This window comes from Drosophila willistoni, assembly GCF_018902025.1.
Source record: "Drosophila willistoni isolate 14030-0811.24 chromosome XR unlocalized genomic scaffold, UCI_dwil_1.1 Seg41, whole genome shotgun sequence".
Classification (NCBI taxonomy): domain Eukaryota; kingdom Metazoa; phylum Arthropoda; class Insecta; order Diptera; family Drosophilidae; genus Drosophila; species Drosophila willistoni.
This window is the reverse complement of record NW_025814058.1, coordinates 1,176,032-1,191,678: the sequence shown is the minus strand read 5'-3', so window position 1 is coordinate 1,191,678 and position 15,647 is coordinate 1,176,032. Positions and strand designations below refer to the sequence as shown.

The following is a 15,647-nucleotide window of genomic DNA, read 5'->3' as shown; positions in this document are numbered from 1 at the left end:
AAATTGTTAAATAAATCTTAAGTTAAGCTATGGCCAAAATTTTGTTGTTTCACCCTTTTGCTACGCCCATGGAATGGAATAAACAACCGGTTTCTTCTTAATTTAAAAAAAGCCCAGAACAAGAACAGAACACATCAATTGTATAGATACCCAAAAAACATAACCATCTCGAAAGTGCAAACTTTTCCCACTTTTAAATGATGTTGCTGATGGGGATGCTGATGATGATAATGTTGATGACTAATTCTGTTTAAGGCGAATGCACCGAGAGTCGATTATTTTTCTGCGACATTTTGTGTTTTGGGCATTTTCCAAGTAAATTGCAAACATATTTTCTCCCTCGTTAATCTAGATGAGAACTCAGGGAAAACGAGCAAAATTAAATGCGGAACCCTAGCACGCTAACCTTTCACTAATACGGAAACATATGTATATGCATATATGAAAAGAGAAAGAGAGAGAGAGGAAACTCTAATACACTACTAGACTCCGAGAAACTTGTTGTAATCCACCCAATCCTATCAAGTTGAGAACTCGCTAAAATTTTCCCAACATAGCCGGCCAATCAGCCAAACAAGTTGAGAGAAGCCAACGTTGACGTCAAAAAGCACCAGAGGCAAAGCCAGAATATTTTGAATTTGTTGCTGGTCAGTTCAGTTGGTGGACAAATAGCGTGCCGAGTGGTTGTTTAACTGCGCACGAGTTTTAAAATAAAATTTCTTCATTTTTTTTTCTTTTTCGAAAATTGATTATAAAGAAATATACATACCCACGGACTTACATACATACATACATATATTTATAATTAATTCCCAAATCAAGTGGAAAAGCCAAATCATATCGAAGCATATTACTCATACGCGTTCATCTGCGTAGCAAAGATAATAAACAAAGAAATACATACGTTCAGCGGCAAGAAAATACACTTTCTGCAGCTTTTAATTGCATTTTCTTAATTAAACGATATTAATCTTTAGCAAGAAAAGATGAGTGACCTACAACATATAACGTTACAAATGGATAAACTACCACCTAATCAAGTGAGTCTCAAAGCCTTTCCCAATTGATGGGTAAAACCCCAAAACACAACTGGCCTAGTGTGAATTACATGTGTACATAGAAGTCAACGTATTTTTTTTTTTTTTCAAATCAAAGTGATTCAGCTTCTGTCTAATATTTGTTGGCATAAATCATTTAGTTTGTGTGATTTTCTTCAAAATGATGGAAACAATTGTTGTTTGAACAATAGAAACAAAAAAAAAGTAACTTTTTAGAATTTTCGAAAGTTGTGTAATGAAATGGTTGAGTTTTAATCTAATACAATCCATCAATCCATTTCTAGGTAGTCAAATATGTGAATAGAATAAGTTTGTATAATTATTTGTTTGTATAATTACCGAGTAAACAAAACAAACATCACAAGCCCAAAATGTCTGACAAAGTTTAAGAGATAGAGAGAGAGAGAGAGAGGGAGAAAAAGAGAGATGCTTTTCTCATTAAATAGACTAGACATTGGAACGTCTAGCACAGTGGCTCATTTTCTTGACAAATGTATCACAAAAGTTTTCTAAAGTTAAAGTAAAGTTTTGAATAATAAAGAAAAAGAAAAAAACTACTTATATAGACAAGTCTAGTAATACATTTTTTCTTTTGACCACACTAAGATTTGATGTTGAACTAAATTTACTAAATATTCATATTTCTGGATAATTTTTAAGCTTTTGTCCAGATACCGTCTATTGACAAAATTCAATTCTACTTGTCTACTTTTGTCACTGATGAAAACATATGAAATTCAAAAACGAAAAACCCTTTGATTTTGAGAATTTACACTTTAGAACTCATTAAACACTTGTCACTTTGTTTCTCAGTTGAAAATATAAATAAATGTTAAACTAAGAAAACATTTTGCGCTTAAGCCATTAATTTGTGATTCTTTTTTCACAATATTTCATACAATTTCTTTAAGGTGTTGAGAATATTGTCCAAAAGTAACAGATTCTTGCGATTGATTTCAAGAAAATGATCCACTGTGCATAAACAAAAATTTTGAAACTACATATAGAAAATTTCTATTCCGCATTGTGTATAGTGAGATAGTGAATAGAGTGATATGCATATTTATTAGCATGCGATTTTTTTTTGTTTGTTTGTTTGTAAACAGGAATGAAATGGTATGAGAAAGAGGAAATCAAAATGAAATTGTGTTGGGGAAATCTTTATAAATTGCAAATTTTTTATATACATATATTATAAACCTTGTGTGCGTGTGTGTGTAAATTTGTTTTTGTAGGCAAACGAAAATGATGCACATGACGGACGGAATAATCTACGCATACCTCGTGCAGGTTAGTAAATAAATATACCTATATATATTATTAACTGTTCATGAATCTATATATATATATTCATATTTGGCTTCTACTTACTATTATTCTTCAACTTCAATTTCTGTGTGTGTGTGTGTGTTTCTTTCACTAACCAATTGTCGCATCCATCAATGACTTCTTCAACATCAACTGCCTATATATCTCACCATATATGTATAATAAAACCAATTCATGTAAGTCTAACATTTGCTTAAAAGACAATTAACTTAGTTAGCTCGTTTCTCGTAAATAGTTCCCGAATTGGATGATGAAGAATTCGACGACCGTCCATTAGTTAAAAATGGAAATCCTGGTGTGGACGATGGCTTATTGGGTACAGGTGACTCGAGAGGAAACGGTGGCAATATACCTAACGGTGGTGTTGCTGGGAACAATGGTCGACGACCCAGTTATGCATTTCCCGGATACAATGGTCCCGGTTTTGTCAACATCAATGGCGTAGAGACACCCATACCAGATGTGAATGCCTATCAGCATAAGAAGACATTGGCACAGGGCATGATGGATTTGGCCCTGCTCTCGGCCAATGCCAATCAATTGCGTTATGTGCTGGAGACAAGTCAACAAACGAATCCATACTTTTATCCCAGTCTTTTGTTCATATCGTTAAGCATCATATTTCAAGTGAGTACCATATAGAAGGAGTGGCACTTTGTGTGCTTTTTTAAATTTTTTGGAGAAATTTCATTAACTTATTCATATTCAGGTTGCAGTCGGTGTTGGCCTTATATGGAACGGTCGGTACAATATCAAGAATGAGCAAGAGATTTGTCGGGCAAATAAGATCAACAACTACACGGTTATTGGTGTGTTTATTGTAACCGTTGTGAATGTATTAATCTCAGCATTTGGTGTGACACCAAGTCCGGCAGTTACAACAACATAAAAACACACATTACACACTATCGTTTAATTCATTCAAATCATAAAAGTCCTTTACTACATCTATGTTTACTTGTATTATTTTTAATTGTGATAGAATATTAAATTAGTATCCAATAATAATAATTACATTATTTCATTTTTAAATGGGAAAGCTTCTTAAAAGAGGCAGGGGAAAAACTCACGGGCATAACTTTGAAATTAACGGTTCATCCCTAAAAGTATGCAACAATTTCTTTCTCGTTTCAAAACTTGGATTGAAGTTGTGAAAATATTTTGTCAACTTAAAATCCTTTGTTATTTATTAAAATTCAAATTTAGATTAAAATACGTTTTTGTGAAACGTTGCCAGATGCGGAAAATTGTTTATTAGGCGCATGCTCCTATGAAAATATTCTGGAGTTTTGTCATTTAGTTAACTTTGTAATACCCTTTTATTCAGGACGCGCTTACTAAATGGCTAAACATCATCTATTTTCTTCAATATTACTTGCAATCGTACAGTTTATTGTGTGAAACTAAGGAAGGAATTTATATATTCCAAGGATATTGCTTAGATTTTCGATTCAGCGCATTTAGATGCATTGGAAATGTCTTGAATAATTGTCACATATTATATATGAGACTTAAAATACTCGTTTATCTTTCGGCCTAAAAGGGTACTCAAGAAAATACCAAAAAAAATAATCAATAATCCTCCAAGCAATCAACTACCTTAGACTCTGCACAAAGAGGAGCTCACTTGTTGGGGTAAAAATAAAAACATTTAATTTAAGAATATAATGCAATGAATCCAGTGCCAAGTCGTGACTTCCTAGAGGTGCATCCACTGCACCAACATCAGCCACATTGCAAGCAGCAATGCTTTGTGTTCACAGAAATCGCAGATATCGAGCTGCCCGCGGAAATCACCAAGTTCGGTGGCGGAAACGAGAAACTACGTTGCTCCAATGGCGGGATTCCAGCGTTTAATTGTAAAAAGGATTCGTGCAGCGAATCATCGGAAGAACGTCCAGGACAATCGCGTGGCCGTAAAATTCTCCTGGGAGCTGGCCTAGTTCTAATATGCATTGCCATGGCTGGTGGGATACCATTGGCATTGCAGCTTCGATCCTCTTCGCTGCTGGAGGCACGCTTAGCGTTCATTCGTCGCCTTCTGACAGAGTCGCCTCTTATAGAGGGTTCATGGAAGCCCCCAAGCGAAGTGGTTGTTAACAAGAGCAGCATTACGGAAATACGGCAAAATCATATTGGTGCCGTTTTATGGCCAATCACTGTGGCATGTGGTGCACAATATCTGGATGCTGTCCAGCTGGCCCTCGAGGGTATTGACGAGGCCAAACGAATTACGGCCACCACAGATTCCATGCATATTGTCGAGTCCGCCGATGAGATGGAGCAGACCCATATTCGTGGTGAGGTTGCCGTATTGATTGGCATCAGCGGTGGTCACGCATTGGGCACTAGTTTGGCCATTCTACGCTCAGTTTATCTACTTGGTGCTCGCTTCGTTTCGGTCACAAGTCTAGAATGCACCACACCATGGGCTGCTGCAGCTATACGCAGGCGTGATTACCTCATAGAGGAGAATGTGACAAATTCCCTTACCGATTTTGGAAAGGTAAAGTAAATCAAAGTTACTCCTCCTTCTTCAGAATGCCCCTAATGTCATCCATTTCAGACAATGCTTCACGAGATGAATCGCTTGGGAATGCTTGTGGAAATCTCTCAACTTAGCGAACCGGCAATGATGAGCGCCTTACATTCGGCCAAGGCTCCAGTCTTGTTAATGAACGCTACACCACTTTCCATGTGCAACAGCACAAGCGTGGCATCCATACCAGATCATGTGCTCAGGCAAGTGGAATGAAGCATAGTATACAGAACCATTCCTAACCATTCCATGCCCTTTGCAGTCTACTTCCAGAAAATGGTGGTGTTATTTTACTGAATCTGGAACGATGCGGTGAGCGTTCGCTGAGTCTTCGTGAGGCCATCAATACGATTAACTATGTGCGAAAAGTGGCTGGTGTGGATCACATTGGACTCGGTGGAGCGCCAAAAAGTTATGCTCTCCTACTGGCCGAACTAGCCAGAGATCGGGTGTGGGGCAATGCGGCCATCAAGAAACTAGTTGGCGGCAACGTAATGCGTATCTTACGCGAAATCGAGACCTTAAAAAATCGTATGCCCCTGTACGAGGAATGGATACCACACGAGTCCATTGAAACCAATTCGTATTGCCGCTATCCAGAGTCTTAAGTGGTCAATCATATAATATTTTAGTATTTGGTAGCTTGCATAAATGGTTTTTGTTCTGAGATTTATAATTACACACTTAATCAATATGTTAAACAAAAAAAACAAATAAACTTTAATTGCAAAAATCAATAATATATTGTTGTAAAGACCTAAAATGGGCTATGAAATAATATCAAGATTAGACTTAGCATAAAAATTAATTTAATTTTTTTTTTTGGTTAAAACAAAATTTTTTATATGTACCAAATACATATAAAATAAAGTTTAACATTTCTGTTTCACCTAACAATTGATTAAAAATATTTTAAGACACTGTCACTGTAAAATTTCGTCTTTAAGGACGAGGACAACTGTGTATAAAAACATGTTTCAAGTTAATAATTTTTTCCTTTCCTTCAGTTTAGTATAATACTTTACAACTTTATTTTTGTGACAGAAAAACATTGAAAACATAGAATCTGCCCAAATCATTTGATACCCTATTGCCCTTCTGGCATTTAAGCCCTTACTTACAACACACACAAATTAGATATTATTGTACTCTATTTATCTATATTATGTTTAAAAGTATGTACGTTTAGAAATCGTATCAAAGCTTTTTGTGTGCCGCAAGAACAATTTTCATAAGCGCATGGGGCGGAAGAGCTTCAAGCATGCAGAGCAACTGAATTGGATTCGTAATGCAATTGGTGTTAAGGGCTATCTGGACAGCTTGGGCGAATCGTTCCATACACTTTTGATAGGCAGCATCGGCATCAGGTGAGAGATTAGCCTCAGTTAATCGGGTGCAATGGTTTTGCAATGACTTTACAATCTGCATAAGATCCTGGGCATGCAAGGCAGCTGCCTCGCCACTGCAGACCAACTGTTGGAGAGTTTGCAATAGCGAGAGATGCAAATTGCTATACGCAGACCTCTGTGAGATTAATGGGGCTAACACAGCCCATCGCAATAGACCCGAAATGGGTGTGGCAAATGGCATGGCAATTGCACCAGCTGGTAGCACAAGTGGCTGCTGCGAAGCCTGACAGAGTGTGGGATTCTCTGTAATCCATTCGGTTATTGCGTCCAACAAGGCATCTGGAGGAGGTATCAATGTGCCGTCACGTTGCTCATTCAGATAGAGATCAGCAACGGCGACCATGAAATTCGCTGCAAATTGAGGTCCCACCAATGGCAGTTGCTTCAATTGCTCTGATGTTTTCTTTGAGAAGAGTATGAAGTCGCTGACAATGTTCTGAGCAACTTCTAGACTTGGTGGTGTCTTACATCCCACTTGCTGCATCCATGTGCCAGCTGATGAAAGTAGTGGAGCAACTGATCCGGAGACTGCAGTGCTGATGAGTCTGGACAAAAGCTTTGACCGCTGCGGCGTCAGGTTACTACCAAAAAGTGAAAGAAATATTGCGTTCCGGGTGGCATCACTTCCTGGCCTAGAGAAGTATTCAATTAACGCAATAATCAATTGAAACTCTTGAAACAGATTCATCTGGCTGGTGGGCAAGCCTTGTGATTTGCGTGATCGTGCGTCTCCCTCGCTCGGCTCCAGGAAAATCACTTCCGATATAATTTTCATTGCCCAATTCTGTTTGTTTCTGGTGGCAACAAGACCTTCTGCAATACATATATATATATATAAGTGCACTTTTGTGTGAGTATATAAATATAACTAAAACGCTTTTAATATATATTCACCTAGTCTTGTTAATGCGTCGACCGCACATGTTGGATAATTTCGGATGCTGATATTAGTGCCTTCCACTGAAGAGGACATTTTGAACAACAAAACAAAAACATTGTCATAAATGTATGTAGCCCTTAGAACTAGTTACTTTATGGGAACCTCAGCAAACGATTCCAAGCGAGGGTCATAAAAAAGTGACCACCCTTGTTTTGCCATAACCAATAAGCCAGATAGATTAAACAAAAACAAGATACCCCAGAAATTTTCCTTTTGAACTATTGAACGTATTGTGTAACATAATATTTATTAGTTCTAACATTATTTCACTACCTGTACAATTACCCATCACTTGAAAAATTACTAGTTCTTTTAATAGTTCCGACGAACTAGTTAATCAACTTGTTACAATTAGACTAGAACCCAACAAGGAACGCCGATATCTCCGGTATTATTATGAGTACAAATGCAATTAAACCATTTGTTTGCATTAATTGCGGACATCGTGTGCGTGAATTGTACAAAAAATACAGCAATACCCTTAAAACAACACATTGTGTAAGGAAATATTAGAATATCTCATTATGGTATATGAAAGATAACGTTATTATTCAAATTACTTTTCACAGGACAAATGCAATCAGATAACAGATAAATACATTGAATTCGAAGAGTTCATTATACTGATAGATGCGCTTCTTTTAGATTCTTGTGCCTTTCGTCACATTATATACAATGGCAACTTCAAGGTAGGTGGTTTCTATCCAACTGTCCACTAACTATATTTAATTATCGGCCTTTTGTTTCTATCAGATTCATTGGAAGGTGTTTTTCGTAGTATTGCTATTGGAATCGTTTGCACTCTGCCGATATAAGCATGATTCTGGGCGAATAGCTTCGTCTCACTTACATGAAAGAGGATTCTATATGTGTACCATACAAAATATAGGAGGTAATACATTATTATGGGCAATATGAATTTTCAACTTGATATAATAACTCTGCAATAACTCTTTTTCCAGAGTACCTCTTGATCTCTTTTTTGCTTTTACTTATAACTGCGATTCTTGAACTGAAACAGATGCTTAAATTTGGCCTGCTAAATTTCACCTCAATTATACTCAAAGTGGTGGCTATTTCCAATTTATCCAAATTCTTCCTTCTGCCAATATTGGTTTGGCGCAATAACACCACAGATTTTGGCCGGAATCTACACTATATGCTGGTTACCAGCCATCATTTATGCTCTCTGGTGCTGGCCTATGAAGCTACCAGAGCTAAGAATCTTCGTTGGCTTTCCACGATATTCGTAATAAGTGCATTTGCCATAAAAGAATACTTTAGATATTTTACAGCGTTACAAATTGAGTCATTTTTTATATAAATAGCAATTTCAATTGTCTTAATTATGTGTAGGATCATTTAATTCAATTGGAGCTGATGAAAAATGTTATTGATAATGATAACACAGGAAGAATGATCATCTTAATATAAAGCTCCCCTGTTAATTCGGCTGTGCTATAGTAACTACGTAGTCTTAGTAGCTTTGTCCAATTTAAAAGTAAGAAAAATCTGTATACCAATACCAAAATCTTATGAAATATAAACCATTAATGTACTGAAACATTCCAATAATAAATTGTGTCAAAAACATATAAAGTCTACAAATATAAATGAACTTTTGTGAATCAATAAAATAAGTCAAATTTTGTATACTACCAAAATCTGGGGTAGAAAATTTGTAAAAAATTTATAAACATATTTATTTTATTTTTATTGCATGTATTGATTATGAAATATTTAAAATAGATATATGTATACTAAATGTTGCGATCCGCATTAAAAAAAAAAAATTTAAATGGCAATGAACACCTATTTAAAAGAAAATTGTGGCGAACTCTATAATTTGAGTAACTCTGAAGGTGCACCGTCGTTGTGTTTCTCTCACTGCACATAAATTCTAATGTGCGTACATATAAAATACATGTTTAGGCTTTCTTTGATCAACTGACACCTATCACCTACAATATGCATATGCACTAGGATGCACTTTCAGGGTTATGACGCAGCAGAAAGGGGGAAATTTTGATCCTAAGCATCAAAGTGCAGTCCATAGATTCATTACATGGTAGGCATGTTCATATTATGTAAGTATAAGTAGTATGGAGATAATGTATCACATGCATACATAAATGGACTGACTGGACAAACGAACGAACGAACGAGTTAAATGTTTTAAATATACAAATGAATGCATGTTTATGATTTTTTTTTTTTTGTTTTTGTTTTTTGTTTTCTCCATTCCGCGGAAAATAGTGTGAATGTACTTAAGTAATTGCTAATTGTAAAGTCATGCTGCTCATACATTCTGTTGTAATGGCAGTTTACATCATTATCATCATCATACATTGTCCATGGACATTAAGGGTTGGGAGTTACTAGAACTAAATCAGAATCCGTTTAATATATAGATCTACTTGGTTTTTTCACGCACATCGACTAAATGGCATGAAGGGATGAGGATGGGGAGGGGCATCTAAGTCATATTCCACGAGGACGACGAAGAGCTTGAGGAGCAGTCATCGCTTTCAGTTGTTGCGCTACTCCCATTCGGCTTCGGTCCCCAAATGCGTACTGTGGCATCATCACTGGCACTGGCCAGTAAGGACGGAAAGACTGGGTTCCAGGACACACAGTTCACCGTTTTGGTGTGACCAGCCAGTTTGGCCAATGGCTCTTCACGCTTAATATGCCAAATGTAGACAACCTTATCCTCGCTACCGCTGGCCACAAAGCTTTCATTGACGCCACCAAAGCAAGAATGTATGGCAAAATTAGTTTGTCGTATTCCTTGAAAACGTCGCACCAAACACTTGTCCTCGATGTCCCACAGATGGAGGCCCTGATTTGATACATTAAGCAGGGCCAAGCGATCCGCCGAATTAATGCTGAACGTCATAATGGGATGCGGCTCTCTCAGTATATCAAAGTCAGAGCGTGGATTATCAAAATTATAGCTAAAAAATGTAATGGAGTGAAAAGATAAGATGAAAATGAAACCGGGGGAAATTGCAATCGATCACTCACCCTCTTATGCGATAATGATTATCGGCTGCAAGAATCGTTTTGTTATCCGCCCGAAAAGCTATACTATTCACACGTACACCCTCCCATGAGTCAACTATAGTCCCATTTAGATCGCATAAATATAGTTGCCCCTTCTGTCCACCACATACGAAACGAGATCCATCACGACTGATAGCACCGCAAGCTAAACTATCCTCCAATGATTGCGAAAACTTCACCACAAGCTTGCCATCGTCCACATTCCATATATAGAGCTCGTGCGAGTCCTCGGTGCCACCCACAAGGATTAGCTTTGAGTCTGGGCTCCAACTGACAAAGCTAACACTAACCTGTGCCGGGCCATCAAGCACACGGCGGTGTTTCAATGTCAGCTTATATGGATCAACATCCCAGATAATCACAGTAGAGTCCTTGCTGCCCGTGGCTAATTTAAGGCCATCAGGAGAGAACTTGCAGGACCAGACCTCATCGCAATGATCGGTGAGTATTTGTATGGTCTGCATGGGAAAACCATCTGTGGTGCAACAGTGATCTGTGAGCAGTGACACTGTCTGCAAATTGGTCTCCCAGGCCATATCGTGACAGGGGCAGTGTTGGCTTTGCAGTTCGACTGCCTGCTGGAGCAGGGTGCGCAGCCGCCGAGGTGACATCATCACCGATGGCGGCATAAATGTCTGCAGACGTTCCATCACAAGGGCACGCGACAATATACCCTTGCCCTCCCATTTGGCTCGCTGATAAAGATCATGATTGGTGGAGCACATCATGTATGAGGACAACTGATGCACTCGTGATATATTATGTTGCAGCGGGGTCAGTTCACTGCGCAACACTTGTAATGCATCCAATGGATTACCATCGTCCAAATGTTCTAAATACTTTTGTTCAAGTAATATGAATTTCATTTCAGTTATTGTGGTTGTCTTTCCATTATCAATTAGTGGCTCCAGTTCCTAAAAAAAAGATAATAATTTAATGCATTGCAAATGAGATGAGGTGGAAAGAGGACTTACCTTAAGATCAGCATCCGCACGTGGCCAATCACCCTTTAAAACATGTTCCCGAAATTTGGTTGCCGACGGATGCTCCAAATAGCAACCGGATTCAACCATAAGCGTCTTTACCGATTTATCTAGTCCGACATCGTGCAGATATTGTCCAATAAGTCGTATAATTTCCTGATTCGACTTATCCAAGTGCACACCGCTATATACGGTGTTATTCTCTCGATTATTTTCGCTGTCAAGTGGGCAGCTATTGCTGCCATTATTATTCACAATGAACCCATTGTGTTTCGAGTCGTGTCCATTTGTGGCATTACTATTGTTGCTACTACTTCCGGATGGCTGATCTGCTTCGATTCCAATTTCAGAGGCACAACCACCGCCACCACTGCCACTGCCGGTGCCAGGGCCAGTGCCAGTGCCAGTGCCAGTGCCAGTGCCTTCGTGGCTAACTGCAGCACTATCTCCACTGCCAGCTGAATCCACTGCGGCGGATACCTCTAGAGATCTTGATCCGGAAACGGAACCGGAACTTGCAGAACCGGAAACCGATCCAGCCGATGTCGAGGAGGCAGTATTCTGCATATTTACTCCAGAATCGAAGCTATTATTATTATTATTGTTACTATTAAGCCGTTTCCCTCCGGCGTTGCTATTGTTCGTAGGGAATTTGTCCTGTCCGCTACTGCTACTTGATGATGAACTTGTGGATGCGGCAGGATTTGAATGATTGTTGTTTAGCTGTAATTGTAATTCGTTTATTATTTGTGCCGCTTTTGAAGTTGATGCCGCCTCAATTGCCACTATAGCGGCGCTGAAACTATCACTCTCTTGACTGGAACTGGTGCTGGTGCTGGCGGTACTGGTGCTGCTAGTTGGTCCTCCTGAACGACGTCCCTTTTTGCGCGGCGGCTGGTCCTCGGCTGAGGCACCAGTTGCAGCAGCCTTTTTGTTGTTTCTATCAATTTTGAGTATTTTTGATAACCGCACGGCAACAAGCAGGCCTCTTCTCTCTCTCTCTCCTCTCTCTCCTATCACTCGCGGCAATCGCTGATTTGCTTAGCCGTTTCTCTAGCTTTTGCTCTTGCTCTTCAGCCGGCCCGAACACACACCAATCAGCTAACTATTGAGCCTAACATAGAGCACGCTTCCAATGCATCCAACGAACTTTGACGTATATTGACGACGTTGCCTGATATGGCCAGGCCAAAGCGACTTTGGGTAAAGTGGCTGAGGGGTATTTATATTGTTTCGTTTTCCTACGATTTTTGCTTGGTATTGCAATAATATTCGCATTTACTCAGCCGATTTGAATAGTTGATAACACGTTATTTCAAAAATGTATAACTGCAAGTAAAAATCGAATAATAATGATAGTGTTAATTATATAAAAATATGTGAATTCATAAAACAAAGATAATATTACAATGGCTATACATACATATAATAAAATAGATGATCCCTAGATTAACTCTCAACTTTATGATCTATGACAAATATTACTTTTGAATTTTGCAGCAATTTAAATACCATTTTAACTAGTTTTTTAAAAAGAAATACAACTGAGAGGGAAAAATAAACAAATAAATAAATGTAATTATGTAGATCTTCCTTTTGAATACACTTTTAATAGTCTTCTAAAGATTAAAATTGTTTCCAGTCAAAAGGTTTTAGTTTAAGGGACAAACAAATAAATAATATTATATACTTTTAAACTTTTAATTTACAATTTTGAAATGTTTTGTGTTTAATATTGTTTCTTTTGTAAGGAAATACATGTGTATGATCATTATTACTACTTCAAGAACTTTTTATAAATTGCTCATCATATGTATTAATGGCTGAAACGGAATAGTCATATTTATAATAATCTGACATCACCTAGAAAACCATATTTCGTAAAAGCCTTTTTTTGACTACAGTAAATTCTCCCGTGGACGGACAGCCACAGATCCTGTATTTTGATCAAAGAAGTTGAATGTCCCACATGGTGGGCACCTTCCATTGCCTTGGCCTTGGCAATTGGGCCAGAAATGGGAATATTCTTGACTCTGGCATTCACGAACCACTTGTAGCACAAATTGTGTCCATTTGTGATCCTTGCAAAGTAAGGCAGTTCTTTCTCCTGTTAATGTTGCTTTTAAGATTGCTATTGCAATTTAATGGCATCTTTATTTTTCGAAATTGCCGCAACTTAAATCTTTATAATAGAAAATCTATCTAAGCTTTTGAAATTGAACTAAATTTTGATTTAGCTTTCTGCTAATTTTCGTACTGAATGTTTTTCTCTCTCGTTGTTACGGGATGCCATTGTCTATGCCTTCAACAATTAACTAAGGACTAAGGACTTGACCATAAAAAACTGACACGGATTTTGTACGAAAATCATGCTAAGACTCGTCGTATGGCTACCAGAGGTGCCCGTCTGCGGTTTTTACTGTATGTAATACTAACAGATAAAGGAACTTAGGTGAACACTTAGTTTGTAAAATATCTATTCTTTATACAAATAAATACTGCGTATATTTATTTGCACTCTCTTTGTTTTTAAATGAAAAACAAAGCCATAAATACTTGACACACGTTAATAACTAGAAAATGTGTAATTTTGTAGAATAAAACTTAAATGCATCCGAAAAAATTAAACGATCAGCTCTATTAACCTAATTTCTAAATTTTCTTATCTGAAGCAAATGTAATCTTTTAGTTTTAGGGCTATTGTGCCCATATATTCCATTATTCTTAACGTTAGATCGATATCTTTGTATGATCGTAATTGCTTTGACAGAGTTACACACATCGGAACCAATTATTGTTTCGATAATTTACAGGTATAAGAACAAAACAAAAAAAAAAACTAACCGAAAAAATTATATACATATGTATGTATATGTATCTGTGCATTTTCAAGAACTTGCAAAGTGTATATACATACATATGTACATAGAGATATATCTATCTATCTATCTATGTATGTATGCATGTATGTGTGTGCATGCGTTTGTAGTGGATATGCCTTGCAATAGCGAAGGGGTGTTAAAAACAAAGTCTTTTGTTGTCTTCCTAGGTATGTATATACATACATACAGATAAATGCATATACGTGCGTGTGCGTGCACTTATGTGTATGTGAGTGCATTATGCATGTAAATACATACATACAAACAGTCACATTATTTGAATTCACTTTATCAGATTGCATTTAAGGATCAGATGTTTGATGAAAATATGAATGAACTGTTCACGTACAGATCTAGGTATATAATGTATGCAAAACTAGCACAAATACATATAAAAACAGCTCTCAGCTCTTTTCCAAGCTAATATAAATCTAGCAAAAAAAAAATTGTGTAAACTGAGCCACTAATCTACATACTATATAAATATATACGTATGCATTGGAACACATACATATACATATACACACATTGCACACAAATGCAGTTTCAAATTTCTTTTCAGCTTTTCACTTTATTTCTCTTTTGGGGCCTTCGAAATGCACTAAAACATGTGAATACATATATGTATATTCATTTATCAATGTATATATATATATATACACATATGCACTCATCATACATACATATGTGCATATAGATATGTGTGCGTTTGTGCATATATATACCAATACAATCTTTTGTAATTTACTCTTTCCGCTAAATGCCACACAACTGCAGTTGGTTAAAAGTTATTAATTGTCTTATCTAAAATAAATACAGTGCGTATTTTTAATATGTGTACTTGTCTTTCTACTTGCAATTAAATAAAACAATGAAATGACGTATTGTTTTTTTGTTCACTCACTTTACACACAAACGCCTCTCAGTAGAGATGGGAAAAACCATCGATGGCAGCATCGATATTATCGATGGAACCGATGGAGTGCGATAAGTCGAACTCAAGCAAAGGAGTCCAACAAAAGAGTCAAACTCTGACTTTTTCATCTTTTTCTGTCTTTCTTTTTAGGGGAATTTCAGAATAAAATTTCTGGTATTTTGTTGCTTTCTAGTATTTTTGTCTTCTTCTTTCCGCAGAGTACCCAATTTTTTCGCGCTAAATAATCGGATAATTTATCGGAACTTAAATTCTGAATTTCCATTTTTTTTCATGTTGTAAGCAATGTTGAGACAGTAAATTGGTAAAACGTATAATTTTGAAGCGTTCAAAAGCTTAAAGGCTCGTTGAACTTATCTGGTATATACACAAATTTCTGACAATTATTGTTTCTGACTGCATTCTTAATTTCCATAAGGCAATGTTAACCGACTATCTTGAAAGTGAGAGAGATGCGCTGACAAGGACGGAAAGAAAGTGTAAGAACACAACAATTCAGAATAACAA

General features: G+C 37.1%; 5 protein-coding genes across 6 annotated transcripts; 3 read left to right on the top strand and 2 right to left on the bottom strand.

The window, feature by feature from the left end:
• The first annotated feature begins 761 nt into the window (after positions 1–761).
• On the top strand, positions 762–3,397 carry LOC6642918 (ninjurin-A). Of its 2 annotated transcripts, none has more exons than XM_023176157.2 (4): positions 762–1,040; positions 2,294–2,348; positions 2,644–3,014; positions 3,097–3,397. In XM_023176157.2, the coding sequence occupies exons 1-4, from the start codon at positions 987–989 to the stop codon at positions 3,274–3,276; spliced, it is 660 nt and encodes a 219-aa protein (XP_023031925.1). In that variant the 5' UTR covers positions 762–986; the 3' UTR covers positions 3,277–3,397. The 2 variants fall into 2 exon arrangements, with proteins under 2 accessions (XP_023031925.1, XP_002065857.1); XM_002065821.4 differs by having other exon boundaries at positions 2,623–3,014.
• Positions 3,398–3,962: 565 nt separating this feature from the next.
• On the top strand, positions 3,963–5,663 carry LOC6642917 (dipeptidase 3). The gene is made up of 3 exons (XM_002065820.4): positions 3,963–4,893; positions 4,954–5,129; positions 5,189–5,663. Exons 1-3 carry the CDS (start codon positions 4,060–4,062, stop codon positions 5,532–5,534), a joined length of 1,356 nt encoding a protein of 451 aa, XP_002065856.1. The 5' UTR covers positions 3,963–4,059; the 3' UTR covers positions 5,535–5,663.
• A 265-nt stretch (positions 5,664–5,928) lies between these two features.
• On the bottom strand, positions 5,929–7,339 carry LOC6642916 (uncharacterized protein C7orf26 homolog). Its single transcript, XM_002065819.3, has 2 exons — positions 7,230–7,339; positions 5,929–7,148 (listed from the first exon to the last, which is right to left on the bottom strand). Exons 1-2 carry the CDS (start codon positions 7,306–7,308, stop codon positions 6,124–6,126), a joined length of 1,104 nt encoding a protein of 367 aa, XP_002065855.1. The 5' UTR covers positions 7,309–7,339; the 3' UTR covers positions 5,929–6,123.
• Positions 7,340–7,606: 267 nt separating this feature from the next.
• Positions 7,607–8,868, top strand: LOC6642938 (protein ARV1). The gene is made up of 4 exons (XM_002065818.3): positions 7,607–7,773; positions 7,845–7,964; positions 8,029–8,167; positions 8,238–8,868. The coding sequence occupies exons 1-4, from the start codon at positions 7,672–7,674 to the stop codon at positions 8,597–8,599; spliced, it is 723 nt and encodes a 240-aa protein (XP_002065854.1). The 5' UTR covers positions 7,607–7,671; the 3' UTR covers positions 8,600–8,868.
• A 601-nt stretch (positions 8,869–9,469) lies between these two features.
• On the bottom strand, positions 9,470–15,149 carry LOC6642937 (WD repeat-containing protein 26 homolog). Its single transcript, XM_023176219.2, has 4 exons — positions 15,111–15,149; positions 11,316–12,653; positions 10,303–11,255; positions 9,470–10,232 (listed from the first exon to the last, which is right to left on the bottom strand). The coding sequence occupies exons 2-4, from the start codon at positions 11,889–11,891 to the stop codon at positions 9,752–9,754; spliced, it is 2,010 nt and encodes a 669-aa protein (XP_023031987.1). The 5' UTR covers positions 11,892–12,653; positions 15,111–15,149; the 3' UTR covers positions 9,470–9,751.
• Between the last annotated feature and the right edge of the window lie 498 nt (positions 15,150–15,647).

What these genes read in the sequence shown, in the direction of transcription:
- LOC6642918 (XM_002065821.4), top strand. Translation starts at nt 987, where the DNA reads ATGAGTGACCTACAACATATAACGTTACAAATGGATAAACTACCACCT. An exon ending in ATAAACTACCACCTAATCAA is followed by an intron (nt 1,041 to 2,293) that starts GTGAGTCTCAAA and finishes TTGTTTTTGTAG; the next exon opens with GCAAACGAAAATGATGCACA. An exon ending in TCTACGCATACCTCGTGCAG is followed by an intron (nt 2,349 to 2,622) that starts GTTAGTAAATAA and finishes TCTCGTAAATAG; the next exon opens with TTCCCGAATTGGATGATGAA.
- LOC6642917 (XM_002065820.4), top strand. Translation starts at nt 4,060, where the DNA reads ATGAATCCAGTGCCAAGTCGTGACTTCCTAGAGGTGCATCCACTGCAC. An exon ending in CCCTTACCGATTTTGGAAAG is followed by an intron (nt 4,894 to 4,953) that starts GTAAAGTAAATC and finishes CATCCATTTCAG; the next exon opens with ACAATGCTTCACGAGATGAA. An exon ending in ATACCAGATCATGTGCTCAG is followed by an intron (nt 5,130 to 5,188) that starts GCAAGTGGAATG and finishes TGCCCTTTGCAG; the next exon opens with TCTACTTCCAGAAAATGGTG.
- LOC6642916 (XM_002065819.3), bottom strand. Translation starts at nt 7,308, where the DNA reads ATGTCCTCTTCAGTGGAAGGCACTAATATCAGCATCCGAAATTATCCA. An exon ending in CGACGCATTAACAAGACTAG is followed by an intron (nt 7,149 to 7,229) that starts GTGAATATATAT and finishes TATGTATTGCAG; the next exon opens with AAGGTCTTGTTGCCACCAGA.
- LOC6642938 (XM_002065818.3), top strand. Translation starts at nt 7,672, where the DNA reads ATGAGTACAAATGCAATTAAACCATTTGTTTGCATTAATTGCGGACAT. An exon ending in CCCTTAAAACAACACATTGT is followed by an intron (nt 7,774 to 7,844) that starts GTAAGGAAATAT and finishes TACTTTTCACAG; the next exon opens with GACAAATGCAATCAGATAAC. An exon ending in TATACAATGGCAACTTCAAG is followed by an intron (nt 7,965 to 8,028) that starts GTAGGTGGTTTC and finishes TGTTTCTATCAG; the next exon opens with ATTCATTGGAAGGTGTTTTT.
- LOC6642937 (XM_023176219.2), bottom strand. Translation starts at nt 11,891, where the DNA reads ATGCAGAATACTGCCTCCTCGACATCGGCTGGATCGGTTTCCGGTTCT. An exon ending in GTGCGGATGCTGATCTTAAG is followed by an intron (nt 11,256 to 11,315) that starts GTAAGTCCTCTT and finishes TCTTTTTTTTAG; the next exon opens with GAACTGGAGCCACTAATTGA. An exon ending in AATCATTATCGCATAAGAGG is followed by an intron (nt 10,233 to 10,302) that starts GTGAGTGATCGA and finishes TACATTTTTTAG; the next exon opens with CTATAATTTTGATAATCCAC.